Here is a 24,059-nt window from a genome sequence, read left to right as displayed (position 1 = left end):
TGACATCGACGATATGCAATATTTATAAGAGTGCCTTGTTTCAACTAATGGGCCTGCATAGAACATATTCTTGAAAAAAAATCTATTTGGGTTGACTTCCCTTTTAATGAAATACCCAAATCCATTAAGCTCTGTGACATGAAACCTATATTACATGCTTGGATTTCCTTCGGGCCAATGTTATGTAGCAACTAAAGTATAGACATACTGTACCTTGAATTGGTTGATTAATTCATTTGTTGAATTGTAAGTACTCAGTGTAACAAAACATTTTAGACCATTGTATGCTTCCAAATTAGAGGGAATAGTTGAGGGAAGGCCACTGACCAAAGAAACGCTCTTCTGGATAGATGGCCCGAGTCCCTGTGGAAGAATCAAAGCGCCCGTTATATCGGCAAACGTTGAGTTAGGGCTGTGCAATTAATCAAAATTCAATTACGATTATTACACTCCACGATTGCAAAATTGGCATTATCGTATAAAAAGATTATTAATAAGCATTTATATCCTACGCACTGTTTGTTTACACAAGGAAGGTGTTTGACCCAAAAGGAACGTACTTACATTTATTTCCCTTTATATTTTTTACGTTTAAACAATTTCCCCCCCCCCCCATAATCGAGCAGCCCTAAGTTGACATATGCAATTTCAAATGTTTGTTTCTGTATGCAATGGCCAGGTGTACCAATCCTAATATGAAGACGGCTGTTGGGAACAATATCAAAAAATATTGGTCTTTTAGTCACGTTATCAATTCAATTAGATTTTTAAGCCTTACAAATGAATCAACCAACCAATTAATTTCAGCCTGTACGGCAAAGCCTTTAATTTCTGGTGAACCCGATGACAACTTTTGTGCTACTCTAAATGAGAGGAGAAACCAACAGAACACAGACCTGTGTCATCAGCACATCTGTCTAATAGTAGTCTAGAACACTTTGAACCCGAGACTTCACGAAAGAAACCAAGATCAAGTCTTTTTTGTCTTTTTGGCAGCTTTTGCAACGCTGCTTTGAGTCTTCTTCTTGACAGTTCTTGACTTGGCTTTTTTGGTGACGGTCTTCTTTGCTAAAGTCTTCTTTTTTTTCTTTGACGTTTCAGCTTGTGCAGCCTTTTTTTTCTGGCTCGACACAGTCTTGTCCCTGAGCAGGTCGTCTCGTCCAATTTCCATCATGTGCTCTTCCCATGACTTCATCTCATTCTTGTAGCGGATTTTATCGTCCTCGGCCAGCTGTGTATAAACCTGGAATGTTGAAAGTGATATTTAGACACTGGGCAGTTTGCTTGACATTGTGCACAACAATTAGCAACAAAAAAGGGATTTTGAGGGCCTATAGATAATATCGTTGCTGTCCTGTGAAAAACACTTATGTACATTTTTTTTGTCATTTTTCTTGTTTTTACATGAATGTTCTTTCTGTGTTTACAGACATGACATTAACGTGAAAATAATCCAAAATCACAATTATTTTGGTAATAATTGAAATCACGATTATTCAAACCATCATTTAATTTTTGGTCCAAAACAAGAAAATGTTGACAAATACATTTCTTTGAAACGCTATAATTATGTAAGCTCCTTTTGAACCAACCAAAATGTATATAAGTACCGTATTTTCCGGACTATGAATCGCTTTTTTTTTTTTTTCATAGTTTGGGTGCGCCTTATACTCTGGAGCGACTTATGTGTGAAATTATTAACACATTATGACTGTCATGGCTTGTTAATGCTGACTTGTATTTATTATGTTTTTCCTCCCTCTGCAGGCGCTTTAGCGTAATTCACTCTGTCCCCAATATTTCTAACTTGTCTCCTTATTGGCAGATTTAATCACGCCACCTCCAGTTCATAGTTCACGTAGTCTGCTAAGCGACATGTTAGCTTGACGCAAGCCGTAAAATGGCTGTAAACACGTCTATTACGCTAGTCAATTACGTTAAATCGCCTGCAGAGGGAGACAAAACATCATAAATACAAGTCAGCACTCACTAACAAGCCATGTCAATTACCTCTACTGTATATCATTTCACATGTTATTGTAACCCACATAAAGAAACAAGATAAATCATAAAAACTATTAAAATGCATGAATAATTCAAACGGTTAAAATCTAATGTTTTGTTAAATAAGTAATTCAAATAGTATGATAAAAAGACAATTTGACTGGTAAGGCCTTGCTAGTTGAGGAAGCTAGCTTATCCAAACAGCTAAACATTCACAAACAAACTCCACAGACTCCAGGTGTGCAGCGAAGTTGCTTGTTTATACTGTGAAACTTCACAAGAAACAGAAAACACTATCATTATAGGGCTGTGCATTATAGGGCCGTGCATTATAGGGCTGTGCAATTAATCGAAATTCAATTACGATTTTGGTTATTACACTCCACAATTACAAAATTGGCATAATCATAAAAAAAACGATTATTATTACTAATTTGGAGTTGTTTTGAGGCATGCGCACACGAGTTACTCCGCTGCACCGCCCTCTCCAAGCTAGCTAGCTAGCTAGCCAGCCAGTCAGCCAGCCAGCCCGCACCCCGCAAGTCACACTGCACACGCTCCTACTCAACGTTTTAACAGCGTAACAGACCTAAAAATGGCACAAGACCCGCCACAGGAACGACTTTAAAACAAGCAAGGCAAGTCGAAATCGCTTATTTGGTTACATTTTGGGTTTGACGTGGAAGACGGCGAGCAAAGACGTATAAAGTGCAAGTTGTCGCTGCACACAACGAATCTATTCAACCATCGTTTGGTTTACGATGATGTTGTGTTTCACCAAAGCAAGAAAACACCGAGTTGGCGTCGTCCGCAAGGCAAATCTCAGTCATTGAAACACTGTACGCAGCAACGTTCACCCATCAACATCGGAGAGACACAAAAAGAAAACAGAATCTAATGCCCGGACAAGGCTTCCAAATTTTTAGGGCACAGACTCCACTTCGCAATCGGCACGAGGGATTTATGATAAATAACATATCTTGTGCAAATATACACTACTTTTACTAGCACAAAAATAGAAACCATACTAAACATTATTACTGCGACTTAAGTTACATTTCTTGTGTAGTCTATAATATGAAGTCAAATTTTTTGTGTTCATTTTTGTTTCAAATTGCTTCAAATGCAATTTGCAAACATATTATTGGTCATTAGATTGTAATACAGTACATATATGGCCTACTGTAATTTAGAAGTATTGTATAGATGACTAATATGTAACAGTCACCATTTTTAAATTAGTTTGACCCAATCAGCATATTAAATTTATAATTTATCAGAAGCAAATTACTTTAACTTTGTTTACTATGTGTAAATATTACTTAAAAAAAAAAAGGCTCCAGACAAAGGTCTAAATGTATAGGTGAATAGCATGTATGTTATTCTGTCAAAATTGGCATTTTACTCCAAGCAGTTTACTACTTTGGCAATTTATAAGTGCATAGCAAGTTAACTCGTTTTTTTATACAAGGAAAACCATACTTTAATTTATTAATTTGCGCTTTCATTTAAAAAAAAATAAATAATAATAATTAATTTAATAAATGTTGTTGGGTCCAAAACTAACTTAAATTATTATAGCGTTTCAAAGAATTTTTCTTAATATTTTTTACATGTTTAAACCTGTTCTTGTTTTGTAGCAAAAAAATAAATACTCGTTTGAATAATCACGATGTCAATTATTACCAAAATAATCGTGATTAATATTTTTTTTTCATAATCGAGCAGCCCTAATGCATTACATACACGTACTTTCATAGTTTCATGAACAATATGAGCCTATGCTAACAATTAGCGATCGCGATTAGCATTAGCGATAGCGATTAGTATGTTCAGTCAACCCACAATCATCCACACTTCAGCTCGTATATAAATGTCATTACACACAATTGTTTAAGTTAGTTTCAGACAATGGTTGAACAAGAATGAACCACAAACAGGCAGACATGCTAACGATTAGCGATCGCGATTAGCATTAGCGATTAGCACTGTATGTTCAGTCAACAACACAGTACAATCATCCACAATTCAGCTCCTATATAAATACTGCATGCTCATTACACACAATTGTCTAAGTTACTTTCAGACGATGGTTGAACAAGAATGAACCACAAACAGGCAGTTGCCTGCCTCTGGCAGGGGTACTGCAACATGCAGCCACACACGTACAAGAAGCCGAGCACAGAGGAGACGAAGACATAATTACGACCGAATACATAAATACTTTTGGAGACATGGAAACATTCTACATGATCGGGGATAAATAAAAGACTTATTTAATCGATCTACAACCCTTTTAGTGTGTTTAAAGTTATCTTACCGTAACTTTCTTGTTTGCTACATGTGTGAATGTTAGCTAAATGTTACCATCGTAGCTCGGTGGAAATGATGTGTACTAAGCGCACAATTTCCTTCAAAAATGTTACTTATACTTCAGTGGGACTTATATATGTTTTTTCTTGTTTTTATGCATTTTATGGCTATTGCGACTTGTACTCCGGAGCGACTTATAGTCCGGAAAATACGGCAGTTATTATAAAATAAAAAAAGGTGCAAATGTATAAATTCAAGTATGATTTCCTTGTGTAAACAATGATATAAATGAAAATTAATAATCGTTTTTTCCGATTTTGTAATCGTGGAGTGTCATAATTGTAATAGAATTTTGATTAATTGCACAGCCCTATTTATTCTGTTTATGTTTTTTTTTCAAGCCCCAATTCTTTACGGGAAAATATTGTATTGTGTTTCAACACTAGGCCTGCACGATGTCGTTTAAACATCGCGATTGCGAAGTGTGCATGCGCGATAGTCACATTGTAGGACGTGCGATGTTTTAACTATTTTTTTTCTTAGAACACGCAAACTTTTGTTTTGCTTCATAATAGCAGCAAGCTACTCCGTGCTCTTACACAGCCTTTCTCGCTCACCCCTCCCTCCTGCCAATGAGTCACCGGCCCCTCCGCCTCCACTCCCACAGCCGCTGCTATCTGCTCAGACGACATGGAGGAGGAGGAGATGACGGCAGAAGCAGCAGTGGATTTAGGCCCCAAAAGAAAGTCAACATCCGAAATATGAAAGTATTTCGGCTATAAAAAGGAAGATTGAGAACAACAAAACATCCTTTGCCAACAGTGTCTCACCGTTGTTGCCGCAATGGCCATCACAAGCCCCTGTATGAGCAGTTCAAACTAAGAAGTGGGACCCGAGGTGAAACTTCATCGACTCAATAAACAATTACAGACGCCTTTGCCAGCATAACTCCTTATGATAAGAAGTCCACAAACACCACCGACAAATCACGGATGCAATATGTTTTACAGACCGTTTTAGTTATTGTTATATTTTTGTGAACAACTCAGGGGAATAATGCACCTGCGCTTTAATTTTTTAATATTTTCGTTCCAATTTGTTTCCGACTTTGTTGCAGTTTCACAAAGGTTTTTTATCTTAATGTTATATTTTTGTAAACAACTCAGGCGCTAGTACACCTGCTTTTTAATTTTTAAATATTTTATAGTTTAGTTTAAAGATGTTTATAACTCTGCTTCAGCTTTGGAGGTTTGTTATTTTCTTCTATTTTTTTAAATGATTGAAGGGACTAGTGCACCTGCTCTTTTATATATTTTTTTTGTTTAAAATATTTTTAATATTTTGCTGCTGTTTACATTGAAGTGTGAAATACAATGTTAAATAATCCCTTTAAAATGATCCCTTTTTTTTTTTTTTTAGAGCAATCCTTAGTCTGGATTAAACGATATTATATGAATAAAATGATGTCATGGTGAGTTAACCAAACTATTCCCAAACAAATCTATTCAAGTCATCTGGTGAAAATTCTTCTATTTTTAATATCGCAATATGTATCGCAAACCCCCCCCAAAAATCACAATGTCATTTTTTTCCAATATCGTGCAGCCCTATTCAACACTGTGACAAATGGTTGCACAATTAAAGTCATTACATTTTTTTAAACACCTGTGTTTTAACAAACAGTTACAAAACACAGACATTTCTGTAAAATTATGACAAATATACAAATTTAAGGGAAAGAGTCAATGCATACAGACATTAGGCTTAGGCGGTATTTCGGAGATACGGCGTTCCGCGGTGTCTAAAAATAGCAAGGGTTATACTTTTAACTCCGTCATAAAAGAAATGCAGCGCATGAGGACCTAAAATGATATGAAATATCATTTTTGGTTTCCTTAGCCTTAGAATAGGGATGTGAATTTCGACTAATTTGCCCGCCGACTAGTCTTAAATTTTATTTGCGACTAGTCGACTAGTTTATAAGCAAGAAAACTTGAAATTTAATACATATTGAATTCAAAGTTTAAAATGCAAATGTTTTGTGTATTTACAGTAGGGGCTATTTTAGCCCAACATTCAGGACAGTTTGTTAATTTAAATTCCATTGATATAACAACAACTGACTGAATAAAAGTGAACAATTGAAAGAGAAATACATTTCTGATACATTTGCCAATGCAATGCATGGGATTTATTACGAATAATGTCATGAGTAATGGTACCGACTCCCAGTCCAGCAGGGTCTCATTCGCTAGCACCATGTTAACTGCATTATCATGCACACAGGCGACGGCTTTATTTTCTAGTGCCCACGTACCCATCACACTCCGCAGGAGAGCAGCCAAGTTTTCATCTGTGTGTCTTTCCTCCAAGGTGCATAAAGCACACAGCTTTAACCATGTCCTTCGTCCACATACGTTATACACGTCATAGTCATGTAAGATTCGGTGGCTATGGACGTCCATCCCTCTGTATTTAAGGCCACATACAGTGGTTGACCCGCTCAAACGCTCGTGGCATCTCCTCTTTCATTTGGTTATGGCTACTCTCAAGTTGGGGCGTTATTGTTTTGCGACTTGGCACCACGTACTCAAGCAAGATACACAGCATAAATTTTTCAAACCCTCTGCCCTCAGCAAAAGAAAGTGGCAGCATATCGCGGCATTTTACAAATTAGTTGGGTAATCTTTGCTGTGGCGGTGAGAATCGCGGCGCCTGGCTGGAACGCTCTCATGCTCGTCTGACTGGCCCCGCCGCCATCGACCTGCAGGTTCACATCGAGATTTACTTTGGATGTGGTTTCTCATCGACCCAAGAGAGTGGTTGTAAGCGAGTTTATGCTTACAAAGCCTACAGACGACCTTGTTGTCATCTGCTGCATCAAAATACTGCCAAACGGTGCCGTTGTTTTTCGTGGTAGCTTTGACGCCTTCAGAATTTACTTTTCTAAATATTCTTCCCCAAACTTAGTGACCCGCCCCCCTACTTTATGTGTGTGTGTGTGCGTGCGTGCGTGCGGGTTGGGGCAATTCTCTCTCTTGGTGCTCAGCTTGTGTACAGAGGCCAAGGCAGAGGCGTGAGGAACAAGATGCGTGATACTTAATGCAGCGTTTAACGGACTAGTAAAATACTAAACGTTTAATAAATTGTAGACGACTAGTCGCGCACATCCCTACTTTAGAAACTAAATTCTCTAACTCAACATGAAATAAAAGTATGTGTCAAGTTTTTAAGGCCTACCTGCTTCTGATTGCTGAAAAGATTCCTCCAGTCTTCCACCAAAGACTTCATCTTTGCCTAGAACACAACATATGAAATCCTGTTATTCAATACAAATTCACCATCACGTGTCAGGAGGTAAAACAAAAAAAAAGGGGGAGTTTGAGAGGCCTATCGTGAAAACCTGTTGTGAAGTACAATAGATGTAGCATCATTTTGGACGTACATACACGCAGATAAAATTGGTTGTACCCTTTAGTACTAACCTGTGTGCTTGTTCCTTTGGCTTCCACAAAATGTTCGGACATGTAAATGTTGAATGGCGAGCGAGGACGTTTTGGCTTCCCCATTGTGTTGGCCTCCTAGATCAGATTAAAAAATATCAGGGATAGAGCAATTATCGGACGGGCAGATTATTATCGGCGCCGATATTTAGTGCTTCGACGAATATCGGCATCTGTCTTCTTTAAAAGTCTGATGACTGATGATAATAAATCAATTTAAAACTGCGTTGAAATCAAAACAAAGATGTCTTTTGGAAATTGTGGAGAACTTCATTTATTGTAGAAAACTACATTGAGTTAGCTCCCTGAACTTTTTGTTCGAATTTTATCACAAAGATGTATATTGTACAAAAATTCTTGTAATAATTATTTTTTTTTCAAAAATCAACATTATGAAAATGTGAAAATTTGTTCAATAACCATATGCTTAAAGAAGTTTGAAACATTTTTTTTCTGGATTTTGATGCTAATATTTTCCTATTTACTGAAAATTAATATCGGCTCCAAATATCAGTCATCGGCCTCCTTGACTACTAATAATCGGCCCTGAAAAAAGCACATCGGTCTATCTCTAAAAATATTAAATATAAAGTTCAAATAATCAGTCATGTGATAAGAGGTTAAATGTGGTTTAACATAACTTGCTCTTCAGGTCTTCAATCATTCTAATTCAAATACCGGACCGCAACTCATTCGACTCTGCAGAACTTCAAAATCGCTGAGTTTCATCTTGTAAAAGAGTTTTTAATTCAATTCTAAATTCAGTCAGAAGTGGATTCGATGCTCCCTATTCTGTACACAAAATACTGAAAACTGTAATAAAACGGTACTTTCATTTAAAATAACAGTGCCAGGTAAAATAAATAAGTAAATCAAAACAATACAAATGTTTAATGAATTTCTGAGAGCGATTCGTGAGTTCCCATAAAGTACAGAAATTCCAAATCACACAGTCCAACACTCCACGGCATGATGTCCAATTCCGATTTTTTTGTTGAATCCTTTTTTTATGTAGTCGCTCATGTTACAAAAACAAATGCAACTTATAAAGTGAGTGCAACATGTCTGTGATGTGACACGCATGCGCATAGAGCAAGACGTTGAGTGACGGGGGAGAAAAAAAAAAAAAAAGGCACTGGCACAGTGTTTACGGAAGTAAATATGGTCCCGCTTGTAGGGGCGCATCTTATCATCTCATATCGCCAGAGTAGCGAGGCGGGAAGGAGGTAGAAAATTTGTGCTGTGCACTTAATCGAAAATTCAATGACAATGACGATTATTACACAATTGCCATAATCATAAAACACGAGAATTAATATTCATTCATATCCAACGCACTGTTTGTTTACACAAGGAAATCATACTTGAATTTTAACATTTGCACGCTTTTTGTATGTTATAATTTGGTTTGGTCCAAAAGGAACTTACTTACATGTTTAAAAGATTTCTTGTTTTATACCAAAAAATAAATGATCGTTGGAATAATTGATTTAAATTATGACCAAAATAATCATGATTAATAATTTTTTTGTTTATTGAATTTTATTTTCAGATTTGCATTTTGGTTTTTATACATTATTATTATTATACATTTTACATCATATACACCTTTGCTGTAAAATTCTAACAAAGTTCAGGGTGCTCCCAGGGTCATCAGCATATCTTATAAAGTTAAATGAAAACTTAAACAATAGTGCCCTCTATTTTCTACAGTAAATAAAGTTCGTCAAAATTCCAAAATGACTGATTTGTTAAAATTACAATTATCTTTGTTTTGACAAAGAAAAACAAAAAGGTGCAGAATGTTGCCAGGGTCCGTACAATCCCTTATAAAGTTAACTGAAAATGTACATGAATAGTTCCTTAAGTTAACACTTTTTTAAATTGATTTATTATCAGTCAAAAAAAAAAAAACGCTGATACCGATATTCGGCATTCTGATCGATAATCAGCCCGGCCTATAATCAGTCTATCCCTTTTGCCCATATGTAAAAGGAATTACATATGGGCAAACAAATAAATAAATGTAAAAAAAAACACGGGTATTGAGCTGCAGTGTGAACCTAGCCTTTCCTTACCCTCTTCTTGCGGATGGCCTTCCTCTTGGCCAACCTCTGCTTCTTCTCAAGCACTTGCTGCTCCATCTGTGCTGGGGTCAACTGGGCCTGGTAGTGCTGCAGATCGATCTTAAACTGCTCCATCTCCCGCATAAATGCATCTTCAAACGGCTTCATGGAAGACATCAACCAGGTGACTCAGCACAACGTCAACAGACTTTAGCATTTATACTACACTGGGGCTCAACGATTTTGGTGAATAAACAGTTCCCCCGCCCCCTTTTTTCCCCCCTCCTCCTCTCAATATTGTGATCGCGATTTAGCATGTGATTTTTTTCCTAATGGTTTAGTCTCAAAGCAACACTGTGTCATATGTCAGGTTTTGTTGATGGTGGCGGCGCCATGTGGGCAAAAGCGGTAGTGTTTTGACAAAAATCAACCACATTTCCCATGTGCGCCAGCGCGTAGTGTCGTGAAATCCTGAGCTCTCGCTGGCCTGCAAGTTGGACTGAATTACATTTCCATTTCCAGTGGCTGTGTGAAAGATGAATAGCCATGAGGTAATTAATCTAATTTTGTTTAAACAATACTTTTGTTTTTGGTTTGTTTTGGGGCTTCTGCCATGACACCGTGGACGTTCGAATCGACTTCCGTCCTTATAGCGAAAGGAGGAAGTGAGTATGCTGTAAAGCAATTCAGGACATTTGTATTTTTTTTTGTGTGCCAGGGTTGCTCCCATTCTCCTCAAAGTTGCTTAGTGCCACTAAAAAACATACAGACCCCCCCCAGGGCGTGACAAAAGTCCCATTCAACTACTTGTCAAAGTTTCATCAAAAGAGTTGTGAAAATTTTTTTATTAAGGTCGAATTCTTGCCCAGTGCTGCTTTAAAGAAAGGGTGGGTGATTTGATATATTCTTTGATCAGAAAAATTGTCATTTTTTGTCAATAAATTTGGGAGAAATTAGGAATTAAGTGACTCCATGAATAACGCCTCTTGTTAATGAGGAGAATGGCCGCGCCTCCTACCGTTCTATCTTTGTTCGGTCGGAGTCACCGGAGGGACCAATTACAAACTCAAAATTGGAAATCATTGTACTTTCATTGCTTACAACGTCCAAAAACGGTGAGCAATTGGCACCAAAATTTATGTGGACGTCCTTACTAATGCCCACTTCAACATATCAAAAGGATTAACCTCTCCGTGGCTGATTTATGAGAATGAGGAAATGTGGAAGTGAGCAGAGCTACATAGATTTCTGCTGAGACGAGCACACACTGCTTCTTTGCTTTAAAAAATAAATAAACAAATAAATAAATCCCACTGCTTCTTTGCTGATTACGGTGAGGACGAGCGAGGCATTAAACTCCAATCAGGATATTTACAGAGACTGAAGTGGGAATGAGTGGACGTGCACATTTATTTGGATGAGGAATGGCCACAGTTTTTCCACCTACAACCCGCCGTCCAATTCTGAACGTAACAGCCGAAATGGTGCGTTCCAATGCGGTCACACTCAGCTGTGCAGTCAGCCTCCTCGCTGGAACTTTTTGTTTGCTGAACATTGACGCTTGCTGGCTACTGCAAGCGGTGTCGGACAACGCACACGACTGCTTGGGAGGCAACCCCGCGACATGAAGACACAGGCTCATGATCACGTCCACACGCTGCGCAGACAGTAAGGAGCTAATGTTGTTGTGCTAACGCCTTTTGTTTTAACGGCCTGAAGCTAGTTGTTGCTATTAGCTGTCCCGTTATCCTACCTTTAGCCGGGGGGGGAAGGGGGTGGGGGTATAAAGATCCAATCTGCCTGCCCTGCTGCTCGCTGCAAGCCGCCGTCTCCCTCCTGGGAGTTGACACGAGTTTAGCATCGCTAAATGTCCGAAATATAAACCAGTCGAGGTTCGTGAGCGCATTCATGCTCTTGTCCGCTTCAGCCTGTGTAAGTGGAGAAGCGATCGCCACGGTATTTTTGATTTTGTGGAGGTGATCACGATGAGCTCAGGTTTTATGTCAATAAATCCAAACTATTGTGCAGAACACTTTTATACTTTCACGGGTTGAAGTGGACAAGAGTAGTAATGTGCATTTGCATTTTGGTGGCGATTGGTCGCCGTTTTAGACAACAGAACTGACAAAGCGAGCAATATTACCACGCTTGGCTCCCTCCCGAGACGTGGACAGCTGAGACCGGAAACATAACATAAGCCACACCCCTTTTTGGGGCCACTAGTTGAAACAAGGCATTTTGATTAATATTGCGTTTGTGGGATATGAGTTAAGCAGCAAAATCCAGCTGTTTTTAGCTAGCTCAAGGGGGCGGCCATTTTGTCACTTCTGTCAACTGAACATGACATCACAACTGCTGAGGGTTCAGATAACGACCAATCATAACTCAGCTTCAGAAAACAGATGAGCTGTGATTGGTAGTTACCTCAGCTGAGCAACTGTGATGTTCAGTCGACAGAAGTGACCGCACCCGCACCGGGAGATGGCTAAAAACGGGTGGATTAACTCTTATTCCAAAAACGCAATATTTATCAGAATGCCATGCCTGCATAGAACATATTCTCATACCTGTCTGAATCTTACGAAAATTGTAATTTGCATTTACATACGTATCTGTATATAATCTTACACATTATTTTCGAATGGCTGCTGTAGGCTTGTCACGATACTAGAATTTCAACTTCGATACCGATACCCAGTTCAGTATCGATACTCAATACCAAACGGAACAAATTAAAGCTCAGGCTTTTTTTTTTTTTTTAACAGTAAAACTTTTCTATCGCCAAAAACTTAAATTATCATTAATATAATAGTTTTTTTTAAGAGGTAGTGCGAAAAAATAGTCCAACAGTATTTTACTTCGACAACCCTCTGTACAGTCAATGCCTGGAACCAATGACACATTTTAAGTTGTCTGAGCCTGGGGTAGTGCAAAACAAAGGAAGTAGTAGTGCAAAGAACAAAACACACACAAAAAAAACAATTATTAATCTGTAAATTGTCGAAACTAGAAATAACGATACTGTGCAACACCAATGGCACATCATTTTCAAGTTGTTTGAGGTAGTGAAAAAGAATAACACCCACCACTTACAGTAACAAATTGACAACAAAATCTGTAAGTTGTCTGAGCATCTAGACCCACATGTTTATCTATTAAGGCAAACCAACAAGTCACAGATAATAATAATGGTAATAATAAAAAAATAAAATAAAATAAATTAAAATACTTTCAGTTATTGGCTATCCAGAACAGTAGCAGGTAGGGTTGGGCATAGTTTGAATTTGGACGATTCCGGTTCAGATGTTTTGATTCGATTCTGGTTCCTAACGATTCTCTATTACGATTCTTAACAAAAAAAAATAGAAGGATTTATTTTTGGACAAATCACATGAACTCCTTTGTTCTTCAATTTCATGAACTTTTTACTATTTGTGAACTTTACCATGGATTACTCAAAGGGCTGTTTTTAACGAGTATATTTATTTTAATACATTATTTTGTATTATTATTATTTAGTATTATTTTTCACAAGAGCTTTATTTTTGAAAAGTTCAAGACAATACAATAATGCAGCTGTTACTGAAAGCATGCAACTGAACACCAATTGATCGGCTAACCTTGTCTTACTTTAGACATAAAACATATATGACAAACACAAGGCTGCATTTTAAAGGAAGTCTATCTAATCCAAGCAGTCTATGTCATCTAAGATGATATATTTGTATGTAAAGTATTTATGTATAGCTGCGTATGCTATAAGCTAAATATTAGCTTTATATGTGCATTTGAGTTTTGAACTTGTTGGTTCAATGTTGCCATTAGACGTACTTAGCCGATTCTGACTTTGGGTCATGAGCCGCAACGCGTCATTCTATGGCTCGGCGTCAGCCGAATGAGCCAGCCGGGCCGGCTCGGCCCGAGCAGGATCAGAAACCCCGCGATGGGCGACCGCTGCCACCGCGGCGGCTGCTCTGGAGATCCGCGGGAAGGGCCGGACGCATGCTCAGAGAAGCCGACGCCACGGCCCGCACTTGCCAGCCGGTACGAAGTGAGCGGAGGGGATGACCAAAAGGACCACGGCAGCTCGAGTGGGGGCGAGCTTCCGTGCTATTGCGACACAGCTTCGGCTGCAGGAGCCCGGGGCGCACACTTTTTTTAAAAAATTGGTCGTACTTTGTTTGCAGGTCATGCGCGCGGCTAACTAGGGAGTCGACGAGCAGTCTGCACTCGGCAGAGCAGGGAGGGAGGGGCGGGCGCACGGAGCAGGTTTCGGCAGTGTGTGCGGGAGCAGCAGACCATTAGGAGCAGACGTTGGCAAAGCGCTGTTGGTATCGAAGTCAGTGGTTTGGTATCGGTAATATCGATGCCACAGCAAGCTAGTATTGTATCCGTTCAAATTGTTTAGTATCGAGTAAGTACCGAAGTATCGATATTTTTGACAAGCCTAGGCTGCTGCCACGTGAACGGAAATCAGCAATGTATGGCGTGCATGTTTGAAAAGGTGTTTCCACCTCTACAAATTACGCCAAAAGTGTACAACTTGACAGGTATATTCTTGAAAAAAAAATGTTTGGGAGTGTATTTATATACTATATACATAATACATAAATAATATAAAAAATTGCTATTTGTTTTTTGCAGCCTTTGCAATTTGAAAATTTTATTCTACTACATTGCAATGACGATTTCAATTTTATTAATTGTTCAGCCCAAAACTGTATGTTTCAGTTCAAAACTTCTCTTTGATGCATACAGTGGAACCTTTAAAGTTGAAAATCCCTGAGGTCGCACACGATGGAATTGGAGCTAAACCTTGAGCATATACTATTACAGTTGAGTACGTGTGAGTATTTGATTGTGTTTCTGTTTATTTCCTTTTAGACTTGATTGGAGATTGTAAAATGTTACTCGTACTATGCCTGTCTGTACAGGTTTAATGATGACGAAACGATGACAGATGATCATTACCAAATTCAAGCAAGTCAGACGGTGACCTTGAACGAATTATTTTCAACTTTTCCGGTTCCACTGAAGTGACTAAGGTGAAATACCCGTTTCTGCTCTGGTCTCATCAGTCTCCACTCGTGGGCAATCTTCCTGATGACATCGATTGATTTTATTTCTGAAGGAAACAACAACATGACATTGAACAGTGTAGGTTTTGAGTTGCATAATCTCCCAAAAGTATTTATTCGATATTCGGCATTTAGAAAAGTATTGGCAATGACCTTTTTTAAAAATCTGATAGCTGATACTAAATCAATTTGTGGGCCAACTGTGTTAAGTTCAAGGAACCATATAGGTAAGTTTTCAATCAACTTTATAAGAGATTCTACTGACCCTGGGAACATTGTGCACCTTTTGTTTTTGTTTGAAATCAGAACAATGATACGGGTAAGTGAAATTGGAACATTTCTCTCATTTTTCAAATTTTGGACATTATTTACTGTCGAAAACTATATTCTTCAAGTTTTCATTTGGCTTCTTAAGACGTAATGATGATGCTGGGAGCTCCGTTAGAATCTTTCAACAAAGATTATTGAATATTGTCAAAAATGTATAATCATGATAAAAAAAATAAACAAAAATAAACATGCAATTCTGAAATATTGCTCAGTAAAGATATGCTTCAAGATGTTTCAACAAAGTCAAGAGTTTTATTTAATTTTTTTTAGATATTTGATGCCAATATTTACTGAAAATGAATATCGGCTCCAAATATCGGTTATCGGCCTCCTTGACTGGTAATAATCGGTATCTGTCCTGAAAAAAAAAAAAAATCTCAAAAGCAAGCACATAAAGCTGTCGCAGGGAGCTCCGCACGCTGTTCATTGCACATTGAGAGAATTTGCGCCGCACATGTTGCACCTTACCTGGGTTCTGCCCCACAATGAGCGGCTTCTGCTGCACGCAGTATCGCATGTATCCATTCAGAGGCCTCTTTGGGGGGCCACTGGCTTGGGTGGACAAGCATTTGACTGGCTTCCTGTATGCAGCATGGATGACTCTGCTAGACCAAAGATACAAATATTACCGTACAGTCTTTGTAGACATTAGGGAAGGGCACAATTAGTCTGAACATTTTTGATCAGGGACAGGAAGTGGAAGTGTTTGGCACAACACCACTAATCTGTAAACAATCACAGTGCAGCTCAGCCACTGGCATCCTGGCTAGCAAATTAAATATCAGTGCAGACGGAAACAAAATTAGCAACTTCCAGCTTTTAAACTGCCTCTCGCATAAGGAATGCCGTTGGCATTTTTGCATCATAGCCATTCAGACTGCTACTGTTCCACTTGTCTGGATTATTCATTTCCTAAAATGAAGGTCAAGTATTGATGTTGCACTTTCTTAAAAAGAAGAGCTCAGAGCCAAGACTTTAGTAAAAAATTGTGGCTGTTTTTGTGCATTCCGTCTTTATGGCGCATGTCTGTGATGTCAGGATACACGTTTCTGTTATTCCCGGAAGCTAGTCGAAGCAGAGCGAGCAAAAGGCATGGCGGGCGCAAGACCGAACTGGTCATTAGGAAGTGGTAACTCGACGTAACAGCGCAAATGGGAAAAATATGCAAAATAACGTTAACATTTAAAGTAGAAATGGACAGAGTGATGTTTTGCTTGTTTGACAAGGAAGTCGCTACTACTATTTCCTGTATATTTGGTCAATCTGCGCATGTAAAATTATTTGTTCTGATCGAAAGTGCAATGCATGAACACACAAGTCCTAATTGGATCAATATTTTTAGTGTCCATGAAAACATTGCATCCGATCCTAATTTTAATCGATATGTAATTTACGATCATTTTGATTTGATACGTATCTCTAAATTGTGCGATACAATTTAGGAACGGTACAATTTCAACCAATCAACCAATGTGTGTGATGAATGGGGGTGGGCAATATGGGAAAAAATATATATATATCACAGACCAATTGTGGATAGACGGCGTTTGTGAACAACATCTATTTTTAATTGCTAAATACAGCGTCAGCAAAACATAATGATATTCTACGACAATATTTAACAATAAAAAACAACAAATTATGTATTGACTTACATTGATTTTTGGGAATACTGTATTTATGTCATTTAAATGTCTCTGCTGTTATCCCATAACGATGTGACATTTTGAGCTGCAGTAAGTACTGGTGTACCACTGCCAACTACTAGAGCATCAGAAAGAGAAAAAGGTGTTAACTACAGCAATCAGAATGGGAAAAAAAAACATTTGATATGTGACGTGTGACGAAGTGTCACCCAGCGAGAGAAAAAAAAGACGTCGTCATGACAACTCCCATTCTCATACATTGGCCAACGTATTCAGAATAAAGTTGAATAACAAAGCTGCAATTTACCGAAAAGTGCATTTCCCACTCATTCATCACTGTGATATGCACTTGTGACTTTATTCATGTTTGGCTGTATGCTAGCGTCACACTAATAAGCCGCCGTAGTTTGCGCAACATGCCTCAGGAATACAGGCTAGTTATGAATGATGTGGAACAAAAGCATGTAAACTTAATGTTAACCGAACATCCAGGATGTCACGTTTGACTTGCTCGCTAAAGTACTGGGTATGTGTGTGCGTGAGTGCGTTTGTGTTTGTTGGCTCAACTCTGCGACTGTTTTCTGAGTGTGTGTGTGTTTACTAAATTTTTGTTTAGCATGCTTGCGCGGTCGCCAAGTTTTCCATAATCCATATGGCCTGTGGTGGAACAGAATTGCTCTTCCCGGTGACCATTTTGGCACATCGAACAATGTTATTCGCACCAACGTCAGTTTTGTCAAGCTCAAACCATTTAGAGACTACTACGGACGACGTGGACGTGCGTCTTGCTATTATTCCCCGCTGGACACTCCTCCATACTTGAAACAAATCGGCTACAGTGTGGACAGAGTCACGTGACTGGGTCCTGCCCGCTGATTCGGCAAATGATTATCACTTCCTCCTCCTCTGCCGTCAATGCACCCCGATTCGCCGAATGAGGATTTCAGCATTTCCTCATACTTTGCGGCCATCGACTGACTCGTTATGCTTTTTGAAGCAGTATTAAAACTCGATAATGTAAAATTACACATCATGAAAGCAAGATTGACGATGATATCGATGACGATATATACCGCCCACCTCTAGTGATGAGTCATGTCTGAATACAAATTTGATAAGAATCCGTCTGTAGAATAGAATATTTGATTCAGTGTCAATTATATCCAATATTTTTGCACCATAGCAAGCAACCAACATGGCTGATAAGTAGGGATATAACAATTCACTCAAGCACCGATTCGATTTTCAGTTTCCAATTTCGATTTTTTAAAATCTTTTTTTAAACAAAAATTGTCTTTTCACAACCAAAAGCTATTTTAATTTTAACATCTGCAATTTGCCCTTGTTACAAATAGTAACTTTTTGTAACTTCAAAAAAAATCCCTTGAAAATGTTTAGTCTTATCAGTGTTTTGTTAGTGCCAGAACCAAACATGAAAATAACCAAAAGTACAATATATTTGACTGTTATCAGTACAAATCTTTTTGTTTCGATATCGATTATTTTATTTTTTGACATTGATGCATATTTTAGCAGTTAACATGAATTTAAAATTGATTTTCGATGAATCGTTGCATCCTTACTGATAAGTGATTGTTTATCGTATCATTCACAGTCATGGTTTCATCAAATAAAATGCACACATATCCAAAAACCTTGCTCATCACATTCATAATACAAACCGGAACAAATCAAAAGTATAAAAGGAAACCCTTTCTTCCTTATGTACCTGAATAAAAATTATATTTTTCTCCGAAGAGGGGTGATGGCGGAAGGAAGAAAAAAGAAAAGTAAAAAGCAGCATTTATAATTATGAAAAATTAAGATTTTTGTGTCATTGTACTTAGACATAATTTGAATAAATTGGCTATTTATCACAGTATGCAAAACAGTGTCAGCCCTGATTGGCTGTTAGGTAGCAAATGCATGAGATAATAGTACACTATAAGCAAAATAACAGCAAATAAAATGGCATTATCGAGTAAATTAAGCTCGACAAAACATTAATTTTCACATAGACTTGATCCTGCTTGTATTATGAATGTGTTGAGTAAAGTTCTGGATATGTGTGCATCAGGTTAGGGTTTTATTCCATGAAACCCTGACTGTGGATGGTATGATAAATAATGACTTCTTTCTTCTTTTTTTGTTCAAGTCCAGCCCTGCATGTGGTACAATATAATTCAAGCAAAGGACATTTTAAAACGTAATGATTCAATTTGATTAAATCAAAACGGATTTTCCCATTCGATCGGTTTTGGTACAAGGGATGTAAGCATAACGGCGATAGTGATCTTAAAATTGCCACGATATTGTTGTTGTCATGATTTGAAAAGCAGCACATCTCCGTCACAAAAATAATACTTTTCACCCACTTCAGCCGAACACAACATTGACTATGATATTGGAAGTTAGGAACTCATGACAATAAAATGAATGGCCAAGCCTATTTCTTTGTCACTGTACAGAAACACAAAACTGTGCTTTTTTTTTTTTTTTTTACCAATAAACATGAGATTTTGTGATTTTTTTATTTTTACAATGTAGAGAGTTTTTGTAGAGTACCCCGAGCTTTTTTATATCGCCAACCTCCCCACAATATTTTGATAATTACCGTATCGTGACGTTTGGATATCGTTTCATCCCTATTACACCCCTAATATACTGTATGTGAAAATACACTATTTCTGCTATAATATATCAATAATAAACAATTTATCAAATCGCGTCATTTCCCATACATTGCTCAAGGAAATTTGGATGAATTGCAAAGAAAAGATTTCCAATTATTAATTGAATTGATATCATACACACTCACTATTATATAATTGTGGTTGGAGTGTGGAGTCAGTGGTGCAGAACTGCCATACATTACACAGAGAGATGTGTCAAATATATTGGTCGCTTTATTTTACATTTGATCAGTATAAAATATAAAACAGTAAAATGCAATGCACTTCTAGCAACGGTAAATTACCCCCACAACCAACAAATGCGCAAAGACTGATTAAGTTCTCGAATGGCCCACAAACATTCTGCGAGTATACTTTGGCAGGAATCATACTGTTGCTATTTATTGCTAAATACTGCACCAACCATGCAAAGTAGAATTTAAATTCGACTTTTGTTGGTGAGGGTCTTGGAGATAAAAAAGCATGCTGCACATAAATACAACCAGCGATTGGGTTACTTTGTCACAAATCGTAAGAGTACTACTGCCATGAGAAGCTACTAGAGTACAAACTTCGGTGAAGCAAAGTTAGCTACCTTGTGCAAGTGAAGACATTGAAGGACTTTGCCAGAAGAGCGACACTTGCTGTCACGAAGCCGAACGGAGCCATGCCGGCGTTGTTGGCACCTAAAAGGACGTCAGGCGGAACCCACAAAAACAGTCGTATGACCTAACAATTCCACCGCGATCTTGATATTAATGCATGCAATAGTTTGCAGTCATGCACACATGCAGCACCACAAGCTGCAACAAAAGGCGCCTTCAGCCGCCCCCGGTGGATTGTGGGTATGAATAAAAATATCTTCTTCTTCTTCTACCGCCTCCAACTGGACTGGAGGGTGAAACAAAAATTCAGGGGGACCCAAGTATTTGCACTGCGGTCAAGCTATCACGGTTTCGTTTTTCCATGGTCAAGCTATCCGCTCCTACGTTTTTGAGTGCGCTCGTATTCTAAACCTTATGGTAAATGCTTTTCCGCATGTCACAACCGTGCACAAAATACAGTACGCGATGCATCACTTCCCTCACGTTCAAACTGCCATAAAAAACATTCCTCCAGTAGAGTAGAAAATCATTCTAGTGGATTCTTCTTCCTGGTGGCCCATACTATCAGCATACGAAGTTTGGACTTATTTTACTGTACGTTTTTTTTTTTAATTAGAGGCAAAGTCTGCACAAAATACAGTACATACTGAAGAGAAATCATCATATCCCTCACCTTTGAACTGCCATACAAAAGCAAAACTTGATTGTATTCCTCTTCAGGAATACTATCATACTATTGAATACTATTGAAGAAGAATACACTGGAATGTTTTTCTACTTATAGAGGAAATGTTTTTTTATGGCAGTTCAAACTTGAACTGCACAAACCTTCTTGTGCCTCCGCGTAAGTATTTTCTTAAAGGGACACTTGGGTGAGCTTAACATTGGCACTTATATATACAGTAGAGAGACGGTTTCTCTACTGTATATCCTGTATTTTGCGCAATTTGTGTCAATTTAAAAAAAAAAAATCCATACAGTAAAATCAATCCAAACTTCCCATGATGATAGTATGGGCTACCAGGAACAGTATTCCACTGGAATGATTTTCTACTTATTGGAGGAATAGTTTTTATGGCAGTTCAAACTTGAGGGGAATAACTTCTGTACTGTATGTACTGTATTTTGCGCAATTTGTGTCTAATTTTTTAAAAATCCGTACAGTAAAATCAATACAAACTTCCAATGATGATGGTATGGGCCGCCGCGAACAATAATCCACTGGAATGATTTTCTACTTATTGAGGGAATGTTTTTGGGGGGATTTCAACCGTGAGGTGATGAGTTATGTACTGTATTTTGCGCATAATTTGCCTCTAATTTTTGAAAATTCCGTAGAGTAAAATCAGTCCAAACTTCACATGATGATAGTATTCCTCTTCAGGAACAAGAATCCACTGGAACGATTTTCTACTTATTGGAGGAATGTTTTTTTATGGCAGTTCAAAGGTGAGGGAAATTATGATTTCTGTACTGTATGTACTGTATTTTGCGCAGACTTTGCCTCTAATTTATGAAAATTCCGTAGAGTAAAATCAATCCAAACTTTACATGATAATAGTATTCCTCTTCAGGAACAAGAATCCACTGGAACGATTTTCTACTTATTGGAGGAATGTTTTTTTATGGCAGTTCAGAGGTGAGGGAAATTATGATTTCTGTACTGTGTATGTACTGTATTTTGTGCAGACCTTGCCTCTAATTAAAAAAAAAGAAAAAAACATACAGTAAAATCAGTCCAACTTTGTGTGCTGATAGCATGGGCCCTCAGGAAGAAGAATCCACTGAAATGATTTTATACTTATTGGAGGAATGTTTTTTATGGCAGTTCAAACGTGAGGGAAGTGATGCATTGTGTACTGTATTTTGTGCAGAATTTTGACATGCGGAAAATCATTTACCGTACTGTTTAGAATACGCGCACACTCAAAAACGTAGGAGCGGATAGCTTGACCACGGAAAAACGAAAGCGTGATAGCTTGACCGAAGTGTATTACTGGGGGGTAGGGGCAGTAAATACCAATAATCCTCGTATAATTGACGCATATTATACATTCCTTGAATTTCTTTAAAAACTCAGAGATAAGAAATGTATATATGCATGCGCACAACGCCAATAAGTGTTTTCGTGGGAATTTTGTAACTTTATGTCCTACCTGTCGTACGTTCGGTTAAAAGCAGTGAATACTTACTATTTTCATTTTTATTGATTCATATTGTCTTTTTCATTGCCTCGAATATACTTTGGCAGTGTATTTTCCGTCATAGCTTTTGAGCATTGTGTGTTTTCTTGTTGTAGCTTTTGAGCATATTGTTGATCTGTTGACCATATTCGTCACGCAGTGTAATGTATACCACTCTCAATTGTCTCATTCACTTGTCAGGATGTCCTACCAGTTTGTGCCTCCGTGTAAGTATTTTCTTAAAGAGACACTTGGGTGAGCTTAACATTGGCACTTATATAATAGGTTTGAATTATGACATCAGTACTAAAATGACCCGCCCCCCTCCCTCAAAAGACTCTGTAGTGATTTAAGGGCTTTTTTTGTGATTAGATTTACGACAAATTGGCCCGCCCCTTTTTGGAGCTTGGCTTGTTATGTTTTCGGTCTCAGCGGTCTACGTCATGGGAGGGAAGCAACGTGGTAATATTGCTCGCTTTGTCACTTCTGTTGTCTAAAACGGTGACCGATCGCCACCAAAATGCAAATGCACATTACTACTCTTGTCCACTTCAACCCGTGAAAGTATAAAAGTGTTCTGCACAATAGTTTGGATTTATTGACATCAAACGTGAGCTCATCATGATCACCTCCACAAAATCAAAAATACTGTGGCGATCGCTTCTCCACTTACACAGGCTGAAGCGGACAAGAGCATGAATGCGCACACAAACCCCGACTGGTTATATTTCGGACATTTAGCTACGCTAAACACGTGTCAACTCTCGGTAGGCAGACGACGACTGGCAGCGGGCAAGCAATCAGGCAAGCATCAATCTTTACTTTATTTATTAAACGTACCGTTTCGGCTGTTACGTTCCAAATTGGACGCCGGGTTGTAGGTGGAAAAACTGGGGCCATTCCTCATCCAAATAAATGTGCACTATCTCCTGATTCCCACTTCAGTCTCTGTAAATATCCTGACTGTTGTTTAATGCCTCACCTGTCCTAACAGTGATCAGCAACGAAGGAGTGTTAACATTTTTTTCAAATGAGGTACACAGTGAGATGCCTACCTTTTTTTCTGAGTATATTAAAAAATTACTGTACATAATATACATAATTCACATAACATACAGACATAAAGTCATCAACTTGCAACCAGGATAACAGTACAAAGGAAAACTATTGTGCTCAAGTGACTTTTTTTTAAAAACTTTAACAAAAGAGTCAACACGTTCTCAATTTGAGGGGTGACAGCAAAGGTTTCAGATAACTGTGACAACGTATGTAGACCTTTCTTGGGACAGTAGCCTATACATGAAGATATGATTATAGCTCGACCAGAAAAACAGGAAGAAGTGGAGAAGAATTATTCAATTTTTCCTTATGAACATCGAATTTACCCAAAAGTAAAATAATATTCATCATAGACCTAATTGATACATTTTCAGATTCAAACCAGATATGACATACTTGGGTTATTCTCTATACATTTGCCAATTTTAGTGAAAATAAAGTCCCTTACATCACTCTACATCAAACTTAGATGTAACTGGGCACTGGGCAGTCGTGAGAAAATAAATTAACTGTGGTTTCAGGAGTGACATGCCTACCTGAAATCAGGCAAGCCCTTTAAAATACATCATATGACTGGGTGTTGATCACATGATTCACAAA

At 38.1% G+C, this 24,059-nt stretch overlaps 1 protein-coding gene across 2 annotated transcripts; it reads right to left on the bottom strand.

Moving 5' to 3' along the window:
• Positions 1 to 797: 797 nt before the first annotated feature.
• tfam (transcription factor A, mitochondrial) lies at positions 798 to 20,498 on the bottom strand. 2 transcript variants are annotated; one of them, XM_086016842.1, is made up of 7 exons: positions 20,208 to 20,498; positions 15,763 to 15,896; positions 14,941 to 15,011; positions 9,899 to 10,048; positions 7,803 to 7,898; positions 7,558 to 7,614; positions 798 to 1,243 (listed from the first exon to the last, which is right to left on the bottom strand). In XM_086016842.1, exons 1-7 carry the CDS (start codon positions 20,279 to 20,281, stop codon positions 971 to 973), a joined length of 855 nt encoding a protein of 284 aa, XP_085872968.1. In that variant the 5' UTR covers positions 20,282 to 20,498; the 3' UTR covers positions 798 to 970. The 2 variants fall into 2 exon arrangements, with proteins under 2 accessions (XP_085872968.1, XP_085872967.1); XM_086016841.1 differs by having other exon boundaries at positions 15,763 to 15,899; positions 20,208 to 20,496.
• Between the last annotated feature and the right edge of the window lie 3,561 nt (positions 20,499 to 24,059).

The sequence above is a fragment of the Filicampus tigris genome, chromosome 19 (genome assembly GCF_054856515.1).
Source record: "Filicampus tigris isolate MCC_2025a chromosome 19, RoL_Ftig_1.0, whole genome shotgun sequence".
Lineage (NCBI taxonomy): Eukaryota > Metazoa > Chordata > Actinopteri > Syngnathiformes > Syngnathidae > Filicampus > Filicampus tigris.
The sequence above is the reverse complement of the archived record's forward strand: the minus strand, read 5'-3'. Positions and strand labels throughout refer to the sequence as shown.

Excerpts from the sequence above, each read along its gene's own strand:
- tfam (XM_086016841.1), bottom strand. The coding sequence starts at position 20,281 with ATGGCTCCGTTCGGCTTCGTGACAGCAAGTGTCGCTCTTCTGGCAAAG. Across the intron at positions 10,049-14,940 it reads TGAGACCAGAGCAGAAACGG|CCGTTTGAAGATGCATTTAT; the intron begins GTATTTCACCTT and ends TCTTCCATGAAG. Across the intron at positions 1,244-7,557 it reads TTTTCAGCAATCAGAAGCAG|GTTTATACACAGCTGGCCGA; the intron begins GTAGGCCTTAAA and ends TCAACATTCCAG.